Source organism: Ovis canadensis, chromosome 8 (genome assembly GCF_042477335.2).
Source record: "Ovis canadensis isolate MfBH-ARS-UI-01 breed Bighorn chromosome 8, ARS-UI_OviCan_v2, whole genome shotgun sequence".
Classification (NCBI taxonomy): Eukaryota; Metazoa; Chordata; class Mammalia; order Artiodactyla; family Bovidae; genus Ovis; species Ovis canadensis.
In genome coordinates this window covers 11468208-11488998 of record NC_091252.1, presented here as the reverse complement: position 1 = coordinate 11488998, position 20791 = coordinate 11468208, and the positions used below count along the sequence as shown (strand labels likewise).

General features: G+C 36.3%; 1 protein-coding gene across 1 annotated transcript; it reads left to right on the top strand.

Moving 5' to 3' along the window:
• Window positions 1-1280: 1280 nt before the first annotated feature.
• Window positions 1281-3380, top strand: LOC138445198 (large ribosomal subunit protein uL1m-like). The gene has a single exon (XM_069598939.1). It carries the CDS (start codon window positions 2295-2297, stop codon window positions 3303-3305), a length of 1011 nt encoding a protein of 336 aa, XP_069455040.1. The 5' UTR covers window positions 1281-2294; the 3' UTR covers window positions 3306-3380.
• Window positions 3381-20791: the final 17411 nt, after the last annotated feature.

Genomic DNA, 20791 nt, shown 5'->3' with positions numbered 1-20791 from the left:
TATTAGATATCACGTGGCTTACAAAGGTCCTATAGTCAAAGACATGATTTTTCCAGTAGTTATATATGGATGTGAGAGTTAGACCATACAAAAGAACTGAATACTGAAGAACTGATTCTTTTGAATTGTGGTGCTGGAGAAGACTCTCAAGAGTCCCTTGGACTGCAAAGAGATCAAACTAGTCAATCTAGAAGAAATCAACCCTGATTATTCATTGGAAGGACTGTTGCTAAAGCTGAAGCTCCAATACTTTGGCTACTTAATGGGAAGAACTAATTTTTTGGAAAAGACCCTGATGCTGGGAAAGATTGAAGGCAAAAGGAGAAGGGGGAGGTAGAGGATGAGATGATTAGATAGCATCACTGACTCAACTGACATGAATTTGAGCAAATTCCAGAGATTTTGGAGGACAGAGGAGCCTGGCATGTTACAATGCATGGGGTCACAGTGAGTTGGACATGATTTAGAGACTGAACAACAACAACATAGTTTATTTATTATGTTGTACATAAAAGATTTTATACAGCAAAGAGATTCATGAATAAAATAAAAAGGCAACCTACTGAATAAAAGATATTTGTAGATGATATCTGATAAAGGGTTAATATCCTAAATATATAAAGAGCTCATATAAATAATTCAGCATGAAAAAGCAAGCAACCCAATTAAAAAACGGCAGAAGACCTGAATAGACATTTTCCAAAGAAGACATAGGCATGTGAAATGATGCTCAACATCACTAATTATTTGGGCAATGCAAATCAAAACCAAAATGAGATATCACCTAACGCCTGACAGAATAGTTATCATCAAAATGGAACCCTCTTGCACTATTGGTGGAAATGTAAATTGATATAGCCACTATGGAAGATGATATGAAGATTTATTTGAAAACTAAGAATAAAAACCATCATATGACCCAGCAATCCAATTCCGAGGCATATACCCTGAGGAAACCAAAACTGAAAAAGACACATGTACCCCAATGTTCATTGCAGCACTATTTACAGTAGCTAGAACATTGGAGCAACCTAGATGTCCATCGACTGATGAATGGCTAGAGTTATGGTACATATACGCAACGGAATATTACTCAGCCACACAAAAGAATGCATTTTAGTCAGTTCTAACGAGGTGGATGAACTTAGAGCCGATTATACAGAGTGAAGTAAGTCAGAAAGAGAAAGATAAATATCATATACTAACACATATATATGGAATCTAGAATGATGGGACTGACAAATTTATTTGCAAGGCAGCAATTGAGAAACATAGAGAACAGACTTATGGACACAAGGAGAGGGGAGAGGAGAGTGAGATGTGTGGAGAGAGTAACATGGAAACTTACACTATCATATGTAAAATAGATAGCCAATGGGAATTTGCTGTATGGCTCAGGAAACTCAAACAGGGGCTCTGTATTAACCTAGAGGGGTAGGATGGGGAGGGAGTTGAGAGGGAGTTTCAAGAGGGAGGGGAACATATGTATACCTATGGCTGATTCATGTTGAGATTTGACAGAAAACAACAAAATTCTATAAAACAACTATTCTTCAATTAAAAAATAGATAAATTTAAACAACAAAAACAATGTAATAAATAATAAATTTGGAAATGATGAAGGAAAAAGGGAACCATAGTTTCCTGTTGATGGAAATGTAAGACGGTACAGCCACTATGGAATATAATAGTGGATTCCTCAGAAACTTAAAATGAAACTGTCATATCCAGCAATTCCACTACTGAGCATATATCTGAAGAATATGAAAATGCTAGTTTAAAAAAGATATATGCACCTTAACACTCCAGTGTTCATAGCCTCATTACCTCATTATTTACAATAGCCAAGATAGTGAAGTGTGGGGACTTCCTTGGTTGACAGTGGGTTAAGACTGTGGGCTTACAGTGCAGGGAGTGCAGATCTGATGCCAAGACCATATATATACAAACTTCTTTAAAAAGAAACATATTTTTAAAACATGGATGTATATATACATAATAATTTTTATGAGCACATGCTCAATTGCCCAGTCGTGTCTGATTCTTTGTGACCCCATGGACTGTAGTCCACCAGGCTCCTCTGTCCATGAAGTTTTCCAGGCAAGAATGCTGAAGTGGGTTGCCATTTCCTACTCCAGGGGATCTTCTTAGCCCAGGGATGGAACCCATGTCCCTTGCATCTACCAGCATTGACGGGCAGATTCTTTACCACTGTACCACCTGGGAATCCCCAGTTAATATTTTGTAAACCAGAACAAATATAACACTGTAAGTAAACTATACTTCAATTAAAAATGTTATGGTTAACACAATCCGGAGTGGTTAACATGGCGGCGGCCGTAAGATGCTTCGGTAGAGTCTTGATACATCATCAAAGGCATGGTCTTTCCAAGGTGACTTCTCAGACGTCTCTTTATCCTTGTTCCATATACATTCCAGTGCCTAACAGATATTTTGCAGCCGCTGCGAAGCCTGCAAAGAAAACAAAAAAAGGTACTATAGAAAAAGCATCAAATGAGAAGAAAGATGATATAGAAAAAATAAAATCATATCCTTTTATGGAAGGGGAACCTGAAGACGATGTCTACCTAAAACACTTATACCCAAGGCAGATATATGAGGTGGAGAAAGCTGTTCACTTACTTAAGAAATTTCAAGTTTTGGACTTTACAAATCCAAAGCAAGGTGTTTATCTTGATTTGACACTGGATATGACACTGGGGAAGAAGAAAAAAGTGGAGCCATTTACCAGTGTTCTTAGTTTGCCATACCCATTCATTTCAGAAATGAGTAAAGTTGCCGTGTTTACAGAGAATGCATCAGAAATTAAAATAGCAGAAGAAAATGGAGCTGCATTTGCAGGAGGCACTAATCTCATTCAGAAGATTTTGGATGATGAAATTCAAGCAGATTTTTATGTAGCTGTTCCAGAAATAATGCCCGAGCTTAATCCATTAAGGAAGAAACTGAAAACAAGATTTCCTAAGTTTAATCGAAATTCTGTTGGCCGGGACATCCCCAAAATGCTTGAATTATTTAAAACTGGACTTGAAATTAAGGTAGATGAAGAAAGGGAGAACTTCCTGGAGACCAAAATAGCAACACTGGATATGCCAAGTGACCACATAGCTGCCAATCTACAAGCCGTTATCAATGAAGTTTGTAGGCAAAGACCACTGAATTTGGGACCTTTTGTGGTACGTGCTTTCCTTCGAAGTTCAACAAGTGAAGGTTTGTTACTAAAAATCGAGCCATTGTTGCCTAAAGAAGCGGAAACCAAAGAAAGTGACAAAAAAGCTGTGTAAACGTGTTGCATTGTGAAATTATTCTCACTGGATCGAGAAGCAACAGTGAAAATTATAAAACTGTCTGTTTTTTAAGTTTGGTGTCTTATTATTGATCATCATACGTGAAAGTAAATTTTAACCCTGGAAAATCTTAGAACACTTTCAAAAATAAGGAAATAAAATTTGCTGTGTGTCTAAACCTAAAAAAAAAAAAAAAAAATGTTATGGTTAGTGAAATAAGCTGGAAACAAAGGGCAAATATTATATTATTCCCTCATTTATATGAAGTGCCTAAAACCGTCAAATTCATAGAGACTTCAAGTAAAATAGACAGCTCAGGGTCTGGGGGGAATGGGAGGGGAAAGTTATTGCTTAATGAGTACACAGTTTTTGGTAAGGGTGATGAAAAAGTTTTAGGTATAGGCAGTGGTGATGGTTATGAAAATTGAGAATGTATTTAATACCTCTGAATTATATATATGCTCATGGTTAAAATAATAACTATTTCTTAATGATAATAGTTCAGTTGTTGCTCAGTTGTATCCGACTCTTTGCAACCCCATGGACCACAGCACACCAGGCCTCCCTGTCCATCACCAACTCCCAGAGTCCACCCAAACCCATGTCCATTGAGTTGGTGATGCCATCCAACCATCTCATCCTCTGTCGTCTCCTTCTCCTCCTGCCCTCAGTCTTTCCCAGCATCAGGGTCTTTTCAAATGAGTCAGCTTTTTACATCAGGTGGCCAAAGTATTGGGAGTTTCAGCTTCAACATCAGTCCTTCCAAGGAACACTCAGGTCTGATCTCCTTTAGGATGGACTGGTTGGACGTCCTTGCAGTCCAAGGGACTCTCCAACTCCAACACCACAGTTCCAAAGCATCAATTCTTCGGCACTCAGCTTTCTTTATAGTTCAACTCTCACATCCATATATGACTACTAGAGAAACCATAGCCTTGGCTAGATAGACCTTTGTTGGCAAAGTAATGTCTCTGCTTTTTAATACGCTGTCTAGATTGGTCATAACGTTCCTTCCAAGGAGTAAGCGTCTTTTAATTTCATGGCTGCAGTCACCATCTGCAGTGATTTTGGAGCCCCCACAAATAAAGTCAGCCACTCTTTCCACTGTTTCCCCATCTATTTGCCATGAAGTGAAGGACCGAATGCCATGATCTTTGTTTTCTGAATGTTGAGCTTTAAGCCAACTTTTCAACTCTCCTCTTTCTTAAAAGATATTATCAGTATCTTTCAATGACAATAGTAGCAAGTATTAATCTTGTAGCATCAATGGTCTTGCGAATGGTTACAACTTGTGCTTAATGAATTCAAAGGAGGTCCAGCTTCATAGCAGATGTGACACGTCTCAAGTACAAACAGTTAAGTGTGCAAATAGCATTGAAATGGCAAACTGTCACTGAAGCTTCATTTTCTCTCAGACCTCAGTGTCTCACAGTGTTTAAGTGCACGGATCACAGAACCTCTTGCATGGGTTCAGCTCTCAGCTCTATCATCTTTTAGGCTGGGAGCCAGAGGAAGAGTCTTATTCTTTCTGCCTCAGTTTCCTTGTCTATAAAGTGGTGGGATAAAAGCATTAATAGCTAGCTCATAGAATTGTGATGAGGTTTAAAGGTAAAGTATTCAAAACAGTACTTGCACAGGTAAACATTTATAATTAGTAGCCAGCTTTTTCAAAAGGTACGTATCTTTCCATTCAACATTAATGTTTTAGATTAATACTTCAGTTATGTGTTGTACTTAGTAAAACTTTCTTGCCTTTACTACCATATTGCTTGCATTTCCTGAAAGCACTTTTTTGGTTTTTGGCTTCAGTCTGTTTATTTGGGGGGAAAATGTTTCTTCACAGAGACCATACGCTTTCCACGAGTGACTGTGATGTCATCCTAACTAAACAAGGGCTCCTGTTTCTGGTACCCGAACAACCAGTTTTGTTTATAGAGGACTTATTAACCTATGATGGTATTGGGCAAAAATTTACTAAAAATGATGGGATCTTTTGTTTGGTTCTAGTCTATATAAAAATTTAAGTTTTAAAAATGTTATTGTTTATCATTATATCCAGAGTCTTACATATCTTTTGTTAACCTTAAAATGCCAGAAATCATAGTTCATGATGTCTATTGGTTTCAAGAATTTAAAAAAAATCTCAAAGAAAATTTCTAAGGGGTTAAATACTTTTCTTAATTTTTTTTCCTGCATTATATAACATTGAAAATGAAATAATGACTGGCTCTTAGATTTTTATTTGTTAACAGAAGAAAAGGTATAGCACAGATTAATATCATCTATAACCAGTATGTTTGTTTAATTATGGAACTATGGAAACTATGGAAAATAATGACAGCATTATTTATATATTTTAAACATTATATAATCCTCTGGAATATTTGTAATCACATCTTGGTTATTCTTTCTGGAAAAATCTCTTGAAAATGTTCACTATCAAATCATGACTTGAGTTCATCAGGACTATGTTAATAATTTGAAATATTTCCAATTCTGAATTCAATACATCTTCAGCATTTTTCATTTGAAATAATCATTTCTATATAAAATATTTTAATTGTAATATAACTGACATATAACATTGTGTAAATTTAAGGTGTACAATACATTGATTTGATACATTTATGTATTACAATATGATTACCATGATAGCATTAGTTGACTCCTCTATCATATTACATATTTATCATTTCTTTTTAGTGGTGAGAATATTTAAGATCTACCCTTAGAAACTTTGAAGAATATAATACATCCCGGTTAACCATAATCACGATGCTGTACATTAGCTCTCCAGAACTTACTCATTTTTTAACTGCAAGTTTCTACCCTCTGATCAACATCTTCTCAGTTCCTGCCCCGCTATTCCAAGATCCTGGTAACCACTATTCTAATCTCTGTCTTTGTATTTTGTCTTTTTTTAGGTTCTACGCGTAATTAGCATTATACATTTTTTTTTCCTGTCTGATTTATCTTACTTAGCATAATTTGTTCAAGGTCTATGGCTGTATAATATTCCATTGTATGTGTACGTATGTGTGTGTATATATATGATATTTTATTTATTCATCTGTTGACATGTTGTTTTCACATTTTGACTGGACAATGCTATGGTAAACAAGCAGATATATTTTTGATTTCCTGTTTTCATTTCTTTTGGATACATACCCAGAAGAGGAATTGCTGGATCATATGGTAATTCTATTTTAAACTTTTTGAGAAACTTTCATACTGTTTTCTATAATGGTTGAAATAATTTATATTCCCACCAAGAGTGCACAAGTCTTTGGGGGTTTATTTGGGTTTTGTTTTTTTTCACACCCTTGTCAGCACCTGTCATTTCTTGTCTTCTTCTCTAACAGGTGTGAAGTGATATCTCTTTATGGTTTTGGCTTGACTTTCCCTGATGATTATTGATGTCAAGCATCTTTTCATGTAACCTGTTTTATGTTTTATCTGGAAAACTTCTTATTCAGTTACTCTCCTCTTTAGTTAAGATTGTGTTTTTTTATTGAGTTGTGTGTTTTCTTCTGAAAATTTTATGATTTCTGCTCTTATGTTTATGTGTTTAATATATTTTGAGTTAATTTTTGTACAAGATAGGGAGTCAATTACATTTTTCTATATGTAATTATTCAGTTTTCCCAACACCATTTATGAAGAGACTATTCCTCTCCCACTGAGTATTCTTGGCTCCCTTATCAAATATTAAGTGACCTTATACGTAGGGGGTTTTATGGATTCGCTTTTGTCTCATTGATCTATGTGTTTATTATGGCAGTACCATGCTCTTTGTTTACTATAGCTTGTAGAAGGTTTAGAATCAAGAAATGCAATGCTTTCAGCATCATTCTTTCTCGGGAGCACAGTGGCTATTTGAGATCTCTTGTGGCTTCAAACAAATTTAAGGTTTTTTTTTTCTATTTTTGTGAAAAATGCCATTGTAATCTTGATAAGGATTGCTTTGAATCTATAGATGGCTTTCTGTAGTATGAATATCTTATCTGTGAATTTTTCTGATCCATAAATATAGGATAATTTTTCCTTTTATATCTTATTCAATGTTTTCATCAAAGCCTTATAGTTTTCATTGTATAAATCTTCCACTTCTTTAGTTAAATTTATTTCCAAGTGTTTTATTGTTTATGATACTATTGCTAATGGAATTGTTTTCTTTAATTCTTTTTCATATATTTAGTTTTTGATGTGTAAAAGCACAACTGATTTCTGTGTGTTGATTTTTCAACCTGTAGCTTTACAGGAATACATAGATTACTTTCAGCAGCTTTTTGGTTGAGTCTTCAGAATTTTCTATATATAAGGTCATATCACCTGTAATTAAAGATAATTTTACTCCTTCCTTATTTATTTGTTCTTTACCACAAGCGCTACCTGGGAAGCCTAGAACCCCAGACTATATTAAATAAGAGTGGTGATAGTGGGCACTTTATCTTGTTCTTGACAGAGGGAAAGCTTTCAAGCTTTCACTATTGCAGACAGTGTCAGCTGTGAGTTTGTTATACATGGCCTCTATGTTGTTGAGATATGTTCTTTCTATACCCAGTTTATTTAGGTTTTTTATCATGAAAGAGTGTTATATGTTTCCAAATGCATCTCTTTCTACTATTAAGTATAAATTTAACGATTTCATTCCTAAGGATGTTAGAAATAAAATTATTAGAAGATTGACAAAAGAACCTTATCTAATAAGATACATTATTGAAGTTTTCGGAGAAGGCGATGGCACCCCGCTCCAGTACTCCAGCCTGGAAAATCCCATGGATGGAGGAGCCTAGTAGGCTGCAGTCTGTGGGGTCGCTAAGAGTCGGACAAGACTGAGTGACTTCACTTTCACTTTTCCCTTTCCTGCATTGGAGAAGGAAATGGCAACCCACTCCAGTGTTCTTGCCTGGAGAATCCCAGGGACGGGGGAGCCCCGTGGGCTGCTGTCTATGGGGTCGCACAGAGTTGGACACGACTGAAGCGACTTAGCAGCAGCAGCAGCAGCAGCATTGAGGTTTTACATTAAAGCCAATTTTGTCCTCAAATTTACTTCAAAACCAATGAGTGAGGGCATGCGTGCTCAGTCATGTCCGAGTTCAGTCGTGTCTGATCCTGCAGCTCTATGGACTGCAGCCCACCAGGCTTCTCTGACCATGGGATTCTCCAGGCAACGATACTGGAGTGGGTTGCCATTTCCTCCTCCAGATGATCTTCCTGACCCAGGGATCAAATCTGAGTCTCCTGCGTATGCTGGAAAATCAATGAGTACGTTGTCTAATACAAATGCTTCTGAATTCTTAACATATTTAATAACAGGGCATCTTCAGAAAATGTTCCCATTATTTCTTGTCCCAGTTATTTATAAATGGCTGGTCTTGCTCTCCCTTCATTGAGAGAAACAATTTAAAGCAACTTGTTATAAACATTAAGAAGGAATTTTAGTAATACAAATGTCAGTACTTTTGGCTTGTCTGAGGAGATGAACAAAACAAAGAACACAATGTTAAATACTCATAAGACTTTCAAGTTTTGAAAATATTTACTTAGATGATTTTGAAAGTTTGAAATATACCAAACAAATTCTTAGTCAAGTCATATTTCTTTCATTCTTTCTAAATCAAGCCTGAGTTAATAGCACCAAAAAAAGTCAAATAATGGTCCTCACCCTTTTTTTCTATCTTCCAAACAGATAACTGCAATAAAATTGTTTTAGGAATAGAGGCCCATGAAAGCATTTTCCTGTGAGAGAATAGGAGAAGATTAACGGAATAGGGTTTTATACCAAATGAAAGACTTGGTGTTTTTTCTCAAGTTATACAATTGTCCTGAAATTCTTTTCCTCTTAATTTTTGCATATCCACTTTTATCCTATATTTCTAATCCAGCACCATGCTGCCCACTTACCTCATAATCATCCAATAAAAATCTCTTCCTTCCTTCTGGTAAGGCTCATATTATTTTGCTTGTACCTCTTTTGTGATATTTGTCACTTTCCATTATAGAGTATGGTTGTTCAGAAACTTCTTTAGTGCTTCTCCCAGGCAGGGGCTATGGCTAATTCTTCTACTTAGTTTAGTGTTTGAAGAACGGCAGGTGTTGACAGAAAGATAGATTCTCCTATGAATGAAATAAAAGGTCCCAGATTCCTGCAGATTCCTGCAGATTTTCAGGAATGTGAAGTGAGTCAGATAATTCTTTTCAATCCTTAGTGTAAAAATTTCGCCTGGAGAGAAATGTATTGTACACCATCATTTCCCTTTCTTTCACACTGAGAATCTCAGAGGCTGCATGTGAAGCATCTTCAGAATTTGTGCATTGACCCTCTTTTAAAGGACAATGAACCTGCTCTTAAATTCACCCTGTGGAACCACTTTGTATCTGGTTTGGAGGGAGGGGACTTGTAGAGCCCCATTCTAATTTACTTTCTTCCTGAAGTCAGATACAAATACTATCAGAACACTATCCTTGCTGACAAAATTGCACTATTATTCCAAGTCCAAAGGGATGGGGTAAGGAAAAAATATTTCCAAAACATCTGAAAACCAAGACAAAAAATTAAATAACATCAATACCTGCAATATAAAGAGAAAAAAACATAGCAATGCAGGCAATTGTAATGTCCCAGAATAACTCATTGGCAGAATCAAGACTTGTAAACCATAGATTACTATTACTATTCGCACTTGTTTCTGCTCTCTTTCTAACTTTCCTTTTATGCCTTCATTAAAAATATTAATGTGTATGAATCATCACAAAAGAGAAAATCAGTGGTTTTTAATTCATTATTTCATGAAATATTTATTAAATACCTACTGATTGCCATAACAGCATTCAGAACAGGCAGTGGAGTTATTAATACAGAGTCCTACTTTCACTCAGTTGGGTATATTCAGGGTAATATAATATTCATTGAAAATGTATGAAAATCAAAGTTAAGAAAAAAATAACTTATCATATAAAATATTCTTCCCTGAAGTTATACTTAATCTTTGGAGGTAGACAGCAAAAGAATAAGCATCATATCTTCTGTGTATTATTCATCAAGAAGAAAATAAGATTATAAAGGGGTGGTGAAAATGATTTTCAGTTTCTTGCTTGGTAGAGTGAGATAGTGAAAGAGGATAATTATTAACACATTCTTCATTTGGGATTTTTGCTAATTCTGACAATACCAGATATGTGTTAAAAATGAGAGTCAATATTCAGAAGTTTGGTCAATTCAGTTTAACCCCATTATTAAATATCCTCCTGCAGAAAAAATGGCATTTTCCTACATTTTTAACAATACACATTTTTAGCATTTTAGCATATCTGAAATTGGGATTTACCTTAAAAGTGTTTGGTGAACTTATCCTCTTATTTTTTGAGTGGTACACCTTATAGCTGATTGTTTCCCAGAATCTAAATTTAAAAAATTACGTAAATAAGAGCCAAATAATTTTTTTGAAATATGATTATTATTATTATTTTAAGACTTAACTTTCATTTTAAATGATAACACGGTTAGAGGATGTATTGATGATTTTGTTCATGACACCGACTGAATCGCTGTATCTCACTGTCCACACTGTTTGCTGAACCCAGGAAAATTAAGAGACTGGAAGGAGACTCAGAGAGCCCTTGGAACTGCAGACAAAGCATCTGTAGTATAACACAACGTAATCGCACACAACGTTTCAAAGCTTTTCCAGGTGAAACTTAAAGAGACATTTCGCACCAATTACCCCCTGACCAAGTGAGCCCCTCATGACGCGCTCGCACAGTGCTATATGATCTCAGCTGCTCATAAACCTCGTGTCACACATGTGCAGTGCTATAAGTGATCTCAGCTGTCACACAGTCATTATTTACAAAGTGTGGAGCAAGAGAGCCTGAACATGCCATCTTGGCTCATTTGTTCTCTCCCTACAGAGCAACAATTAAGTTAAGTGTCATAGAATTTTTATATTTTAAATCTTTAGTGATTGAGAATCAAGTAAGATTCTCAATAAAAAGACTGTAATAACATACATATCTCAAAACAAGAATGAAACAGTGCATATCTGTGCAATGAACACTGTTTTACAAAAGGATTAAATGTGCCATCTTCTTTGTTTTATTAACTTACATTGTAATAGAAAATAAAAGTAATTTGAGTAAGATGCATTAAACAATTTCTTATGTCAATCAACAATTTCATTACCATGGACTGATCTGGCATTTAAATATTAGGCTCAAGAATTGGCATTGTAATGAAAATGGAATAGTCCACAGTAAATTTCAATATTATGGTCTTGATGGTATTAGTAGATCAAGAATGGAGTGTAAAGAACCAGAAATGCCTTTGTCCTCATTTGTAGAAAATGGAAATCAAAATACTGATTGGATTTTGCCTGAACTTTCACCATCTAAATTAAAAATACTGCTTGGATGGAAAGTTTGAATCTTTATCTACATCTGGAGTCAATTCTAGGAAAAATAGCAGTTGGCTGATTCAATATTTCATGTCTACTTCTGCCTCATCCAAGCATCTTATCCATGTTTGCTTGCCTTTCTAGGGAGAATATGCTCTTGATTCTGTAAAGAGTGTGCTCTTTACAGTCTTGAAAGACCTTAAAAATCCCAATTTTTTAGGGGGTTGATATACAACTAACTTTGGGAAAGTTGCCCTCTGAAAATGCTCATTTGTAAAGCAGCAACATGGATAAGCTCTTAGGTTTGTTTTAATAACTAAATATTACAGAAATATTATTGTGTGTGTGTCAAATACACAATAAACATTAGCATTTCTCTACCTTGGATAATATTAAATTAGCTACTAAACTTTTCATATTTCATGTAGTTATTTTGTTCTCCAAATAAACACAGTTGAGACCAGGTTTGACAGAGTCAGTATAAGAAACATACAGCTTTTCTAATATAAAAACTGTTTTCTTTGCTGTATTTGTTAAATAGTCATAGTGGGTAGAAATGATCAATTTATTTTATTCATGTTGTGAGAAAATGCATGTCTAGAATTATTGTAAATAACCTTTAAAAATACAAGAATCTGGGCAGAAATTTACCCTTACTGTATTTTTCTTTTCCTTAGATAGTGCCTATGATTTCAAAACTAAAATTTCATTCAAATTTAATTTAAAATATATCAAAACAATAACCAATTAAAAGTCTTTTAATTAGATAATCATGTGAATTATATTTATTTCTATGTTGATCATTTCTTGAATATTTCAGTCTTTTCCATCACACCTTCAGAATTCTTCCTTTACTGTTGATGAATCCTATAAACATGGGACGCTAAATGGATACTCAATGAATGCCAAGCTACAGGAGCCAGAGAAACACAAGAAAAAGGAAAAGAAAAGAAAGGGAAGGGAAAAGAGAGAGGGGAATAAGGGAAAGAAATGTAGAGTGAGGATGAGGGAGAGACAGAAAATGGAGGAGGAGTATATACATGGTGAAGCCATGTCCAGTAGTACCTCATATCAAGCTTTATGCAATACATTTTAAAAGCAATATTTTTTCTGCTACTATTTGATTAGGGCTCTGAAATGCAAGGCAATTGCAGATAGAGAATAAAAGTTGTCTGTAATTTTCTTTTAACACAAGACCCTTTAGCAGGTCTATAGTCAAGGAAGCATCCCCTCACAGAGATCTCAAATATTCCGCTAAACCACAGCAACTTCACTCTCTCTACCCAACTCTGTATAGTACTTGCTTCTCTATGTAGAGCCTAGCACTGCCTGAAACAATGATGCATGGATATTGTTTTCTATCTCCCGTTCTAGAAATCCCTATAAGTCCAGGGGTTTTGTCATTCATTTTTCATTGCATTATAATACCTAGAATAGTGCTTGATACATATTAACAACACCATACGAATTTAGTGAATAAATGAGTTTAAGAGAGTGACCATCGCATAGTCCAGGGAACAGGAAAAATAGTGTGAGACATGGAGCAGATCACTCAGACTAAGAAGAGTAAGAAACAGCAAAGTCGCAGTCATTCCCAGAAGTAAGAAACATAAAAGAAAAAACAAACAAACAAAAAACCCTTTATATCTAAACAGAGTCCTTGCCAAATTCTACAGTGGGTGAACTATAAATTCATATTAAAACACACTATTAGGTTTTTAGAATGCATTTTGCTATTTGTAATTATGCTTAGAATACTATGGTAATTAATATATAGTTTTCCATCTACAAAGTGGATCAGCCATTTCTTTTCTTTATTTCCCCCCTTTATTGAGATATAATTGACATACAATACTGTGAGTTTTGGACTTCCCTGGTGGCTCAGCCAGTAAAGAATCTGCCTGCAACGGGGGGCACTTCCTGGTTCAATTTTAGGTTCAATTCCTGGGTCAGGAAGATCCCCTGGAGCAGAGACTGGCTACCCACTCCAGTATTCTTGCCTGGAGAATGCTACGGACAGAGGAGCCTCATGTGCTACAGTCCATGAGGTTGCAAAGAGTTGGACATGACTGAGTAACTTTTCCTCACTTTTACTGTGAGTTTAAGATGTACAACATGTTGATTTAATACACATATGTATTGCAAAATGATTACCACTATAGCATTTGTTAATATTTACATCATATCATATAACTACCATTTTTTGTGGTGAGAATATTGAAGATCTACTGTCTTAGCAACTTTCAAGAACATAATATGCTGGGGTCCAGCCCCGGTGGATCCAGGGAATTCGAAGGTGGGGACGGCGTCAGCATCTTTGGAAATAACTTATTTAATTACAGATAGAGAGGGATTAGAAGATTAGCAGAGAAAAAGAGGCTGAATAGCTTGGTTCACATGGGATACCAATCACCACCTACATAGGCCGCAGGCGTCTTCCTGTTCTCCAGAAGGAGAGGAGGCACTGAGGCCCCCCCCGGGTCCAATCTTAGAAGCCCAGGCAAAATTAATAGGCTTGGTGGGTACCCATGCACCAGATGGGAATTCAGCCAGAAAAACGGGGAGCAGAGAAGAACAACATGAGGGAATCAGTCTTTCCAGAAACTGATCCAATTTCTTTATTTTGGGGTTTGCTTATATACCTTTTGTTACACATAGGGATGAATACAGAGTCACTCAGGGGTCAGCAGTCTTGACCTTTATCAAAATCAGGTGCTTCACATAAAAAGGTCTTAGGGATTTTATGATCCTTTCTATCTGATAACCAAAAACTTATGCTCTAATGGCTTCCCTGGTGGCTCAGACAGTAAAAAATCTGCCTGCAATGCAGGAGAACAAGGCTCAATCCCTGGGTCAGGAAGTTCCCCTAGAGAAGGGGATCTACTACCCCAGTATTCTTGTCTGGAGACTCCTATGGACAGAGGAGACTGGTGGGCTACAGTCCATGGGGTTACAGAGTCAGACACAACTGAGTGATTAACCTTTCACTTTCACTTTCAACTATATGCCAGACATGAATTTACATAGTCAAAATAACCATATGTTATTCTTGTTAAGAATAGGGAGATAAGCTTAGAAATTTTAAATGTCCATCCAGGTTCACATAGAGAGTGATGAATCTGGGATTTAAACCCAAATACCATCAAAAGATCAGCTACAAAACTCACTCTTTGCAATATACTTCTCCAAAGTGCATAAACTTCATTTCAAATATTTCACATATAATTCTGTGTTAGTTTGTATTCTATAATAGGAATCATTTCTATGGCATAATCCTCTTTCTCAATGCAAGTATATGGATCTGTTTCTTCAAAGAAAGAATCTATTCCAAAAATACACTGAGCAAGTTTTTAAAAGACAAAATGTAAATTCAGAGTATTATTTCTTGTCAATAAATTCACTGTAGAATATGACGCTAACATCAGGTCTAGACTACCTTTTCATACAGTTGATACAGTGACATAAATGATATTATTTCACTGAATGAAAAGTGATACAGAAAAGGGAATTCATATTTATTTACATAAAGTTTTTTAGGTACACTGTATATTTTCTATTGTAAGCATAATTTTAAATAACATAAAGTAAGCGACAGATTCTCAATTGGAAGTTGTTTCCCAAAATAAGCTTTTATTTTCTCAAAATAACAACAGTATTAATTAATTATTGAATTGTTGTTTAAACTGAACATCTTTAAAAGACCAGTATATACCCATAAAATGCCATTTATCTGTCTGCATTTCCTTAAAGTACATTTTTTAAAAGTCTAGAAAACTTAACAAGTAGAGAAAAGATTCTTGAGACTTGCAGATTTCCCAGTCCTTAGGTGACATAGTTCAGTGAAAAGACCACAAAAACAATAAATTTTTCTTTAAAAGAGGATGATGAGAATATTGGACTGGACATGGAACAACAGACTGGTTCCAAATAGGAAAAGGAGTACGTCAAGGCTGTATTTTGTCACCCTGCTTATTTAACTTATATGCAGAGTACATTATGAGAAATTCTGGGATGAAGCACAAGCTGGAATTAAGATTACCGGGAGAAATATCAATAACCTCAGATATGCAGATGACACCACACTTACAGCAGTAAGCGAAGAAGAACTAAAAGGCCTCTTGATGAAAGAGGAGAGTGAAAAAGTTGGCTTAAAACTCAGCATCAGAAAACTAAGATCATGGCATCTGGTCCCATCACTTCATCGCCATTAGAAGGGGAAACAATGGAAACGGTGACAGACTTTATTTGGGGGGGGGCTCCAAAATCACTGCAGATGATGACTGCAGCCATGAAATTAAAAGACACTTGCTTTCTTAGAAGAAAAGTAATGACCAACCGAAACAACATATTAAAAAGCAGAGACATTACTTTTGCCAACAAAAGTCCATTTAGTCAAGGCTATGGTTTTTCCAAGTGTCATGTATGAATGTGAGAGTTGGACTATAAAGAGAGCTGAGTGCCAAAGAACTGATGCTTCTGAACTGTGGTGTTGGAGAAGACTCTTGAGAGTCCCTTGGACTGCAAGGAGATCCAACCAGTCCACCTTAAAGGAAATCAGTCCTGAATATTCATTGGAAGGATTGATGCTGAAGGTGAAACTCCAATACTTTGGCCACCTGATGTGAAGAACTGACTCATTTGAAAAGACTCTGATGCTGGGAAAGACTGAAGAGGGGAGGAGAGGGGGACAACAGAAGATGAGATGGTTGGATGGCATCACCGACTCAATGGACATGAGTTTGAGCAAGCTCCGGGAGTTGGTGATGGACAGGGAAGCCTTGCATAATGCAGTCCATGGGGTCGCAAAGAGTCGGACATGACTGAGTGACTGAACTAAACTGAAATGCCTCCTTTTGTTTCTGTAGCATTAATCCAACGTCATCTTTCCCCCTTGAACTAAATTAACAGCTGTAGAACAGTGGAACTTCATACATTATACTCTCTTAACCTAGAATAGAATAGAATTAAAGTATTTTTTGTGTTTATTCCTTGATAGATACAAGCTCCCTGAGGAAAACAATGAAATGCCCCACAATATTTTATATAATTTAATACACCTTGACACTCTCTAAGTACAAAAGAAGTAGTACTTTAATTATAGACTGGTGGTAGTAATAGTTAAAGGCATAATCAAATGCTAAAAACAATCATAAAATTACATCATATTACCATGCTTCTTTTTCTTTTTTCTTGAAGGAATTTGATTCTGTTCTAAATGGTTCTCAATTGTTAGGGGCTGTATATTGCAACCTCATAAATGGGAGGATTTCTTAAATACCCTTACCAAAATCAATCTGTAAACTTAGAAACTTTTCTCTCTTTTTTTTGGAATTGGGTTGGGGAGCAGGCTCTGATGCTTCTCAGGACTTGAGAATGGAGATCCAAAACGGAAGACCTCTGATGATACAGAATTGACAAAACACTGACCTGGTTTGAGAAAGGGTTGGAACAGAGAAATTACAGCAGAGATAGATGCTTATTAACTTAGGGGTCAGTTAATTGGGTATGTTCTGGAGAAGGAAATAGCAATCCACTCCAGCACTCTTGCCTGGAAAACCCCATGGATGGAGGAGCGTGATAGGCTACAGTCCATGGGCTTGCAGAGTCTGACACGGCTGAGCGACTTCACTTTCACTTTCACTTTGGTCGCTTAGTGGTGTCTGACACTTTGTGACTGTAGCACTCCAGTCTCCTCTGTCCATGGGATTCTTCAGGCAATATTATTGCAGTGAGGTGCCATTTCCTACTCCAGGGGATCTTCCTGACCCAGCGATCGAACCCGCATCTCTCATGTCTTTTCATTTTCCTGATGATTAGTGATGTTGAGCATCTTTCCATGTGCCTGTTGGCCATCCATATGTCTTCTTTGGAAAATGTCTTTTCAAGTTTTCAGCCTATTTTTCAACTGGCTTGTTTGATTTTTTTGATGTTGAGTTGTGTAAGTTCACCTGAAGAAAACAAAAATTTGAAAAGATATACGCACTCTAATGTTCATTACAGCATTATATTCAATAGCCAAGATATGGAAACAAATTGAGTATCCATCAACAATGAATGGATAAAGAAAAATGTTATTTCTTGAAAATATATAATGGAATATTTCTTATCCATAAAACATAATATTTTGTCATTTAAGAAAAATGGATAAATCTAAAGGATATTATACCAAGTGAAATAAATCAGAAAGACAAATGCCATAAGATCTCACTTATATGTGGAATCTAGAAAGCAAAACAAAACAGCAGAAAAATGGACTCATAGAAACAGAAAACAAATGGGTATTTGGCAGAGGGGAGTGAGGTGGGGAGACGGGTGAAATAGCTGGAGAGGATTAAGAAGTACAAATCTTTACTTATAAAATAAACAACCAATGGGGATGTAACACAGAGCATAAGGAATATGGTTGATAACATTGTAATAACTTTGTATGGAGACAGATGGCTACCAGCTTTAACATGGTGATCATTTCATAATGTAGGGTCAAATCACCTTATTGTACAATTAAATATGTACAACATAATATTGCATGTTTACTATATTACAGTATAAATAAATAAATCTGTCATGTTCTAACCCTCTGTTTAAATTTAAATTTATTTTTAATTGAGGATAATTACTTTACAGTATTTTACTGGTTTCTGCCATATTTCAACATGAGCCAGCAATAGGTACATGTATGTTCCCTCCCTCTTATAACATCTGATTTTGTTTTAATTTCTAAATTTTAATTTAATTAATGAAGAAATACTAAACATATGAATGCATTCTTATACATTTCACATTTTCCATCATGAAGCTTTTGGGTTTCTCTAGGTTCTGTAAGTCATATGTAATATATGAGGGAAGTATGCAGACGCCAAACCTCTGTCTGCAGAGACAACTTTTTCAGGGATGGAAACAGAAACAGAGCTTGCTAAAAAGTTTCCAGGCCTGGAAGTCCAAGGAGTTGGGCTGAAATTTGACCTCTGTAGAACTGAGACTATGGGGTAATATTTAAAAGCGAAATGTGGGCTTTAAATAACATTTTACATGCTGGCTATAGAACGCGGAAACAACTTCTGGGTGTCCAGGACATCTGAAGTCTTTAACAAATGGTAACTCGCAAATCAAGTCAGATGTGGGACCAGACCAAGAATAAAAATGTGACACTGCACTGTTATGAAAAGGAGTGAAATTTTAAGTCTTTAGTTTCTTGGAATTAGGGTTTTTTGTTTTGTTTTGTTTTTAGTTTTAGAAACACACGCACTATAAGCCCAGGATATTACTTGTCATTTTTTCCTCCAAAGTAAGGCCTTTTTATGTTTCAAGGGCATAGATAACAAATTTATTTTTAAAAAGTCTTCTAAAACTCATGTTATGAATAAGTACATTTTTCTTAATATAGAAGTAAAGAACTATCAGGTTTTAGAGCATGGTATGTACAGAGCAACTTTCTTATATTCTACCTTACTTTAACTCATCTCTTTCATTACCCTGTCCCACCTGTAAAGACAAAGTTCGCAGCTCCAGTAAATTTAATTAAGCTGCAAAAGGCACAACTGCTCCATTTTTACTCTTCTTCACTTCTATTGAATTATATTTGCATTTAAAGATATAAAAAATTAGAGCTGAAAGCAACCATAAAATCATCCCTATTGCCCTGTGAGAGTTGGACCATAAAGAGGGCTGAGTGCCAAAGAATTGATGTTTTCTAATTGTGGTGCTGGAGCAGACTCTTGAGAGTCCCCTGGACAGCAAAGAGATCAAACTAGCTAATCCTAAAGGAAATCAGCCTTGAATATTCATTGGAAAGCCTGATGCTGAAGCTGAAACTCCAATACTTTGGCCACTTGATGTGAAGAGCCAACTCATTGGGAGAGACCCTGATGCTGGGAAAGACTGAGGACAGGAGGAGAAGGGGATGACAGAGGATGAGATGGTTGGATGGTATCACAGACTCAATGGACATGAGTTTGAGAAAACTGGGAGATAGTGAAAGACAGGGAGTATGGCATGCTGCAGTCCACGGAGTCTCAGAGTCAGACATGACTGAGCACCGAACATCAATCCTTTGCCCTAAGTGCTACCTGCAAAGATGATTAATAAAGCAGGGGGAAAATCAAATGTGTTGATTACAAGCTGATCGAAAATACCACTGATTTCCCCTTTGCTTTGCTCACTGGTGATGCACATTTGTGGGAGAATTGAGCCTCTTCATTTCTGAGTCTCTGGCTCAGTGGGGAAGGTGAATGCAGTGAAGTCAGACTGGTCATTGACTCACTGGTCATTGCTGTAAAGCAACAAGTCTCAATACTGTATGGGGTTCACCCTGTTAGAGAATCTGCTGCAGGTGGCCTTACTGCGGGAAAGGTGGACTCTTGGCTTCTCACCAAACATCTTTAGTGACCTGGTTTTTCTTGGTCTCAATTACAAGTCCCTGGTCCTAGGACTCTGATTCATCAAAAGAAAGTGATTGTATAATATTATGCACTGAATGCTTTTGTCCCCCCAGAATGCATGAAACCCTAACCCCTAAATATGATGACATTTGGAAATCTGGCCTTTGGGAGATAATTAGGTTAAATAAAGACATGATGGTAGGCCCCAATGATGTGATTAGTGCCCTTACAGGAAGAGGAAGGTACATCAGATCTCTCTTTCTTCCCCTCTCTCTCTCCTCTATCTCTACCAAAAAGGACACTTGGTAGGAAGGGGCTACTTGGTAAGCCAGAAAGAGAATTTCACCAAGAATTAAACCTACCTTGACCTTAGACTTCCAGTTTCCATAACTGCAAGAAATATATGCCTTGTTGTTTAGTCCACTCAGTTTATTAGATTTTGTTCCAGCTGCCTGAACTAAGAACAGGCCTAGTGCCAGCCGAGAGCACTTTCCCTCATCCGGCTTGGATACCCTAAATGTCTCTTAATGCCTTGAATACTCAGAGGTGACCCTTTTTCTCCTGAGGACTATTAGGTGGGCCTGGTAGTCATTCTCCACCTGCCCAGCTTATTACTTTTCTTAACCAAACCCCTCTAATCAGGATGATAGACACAAGTGTTTATATGATATGCAAACCAAGAAGATGAAAATAAGTCATAAGCTGTCAC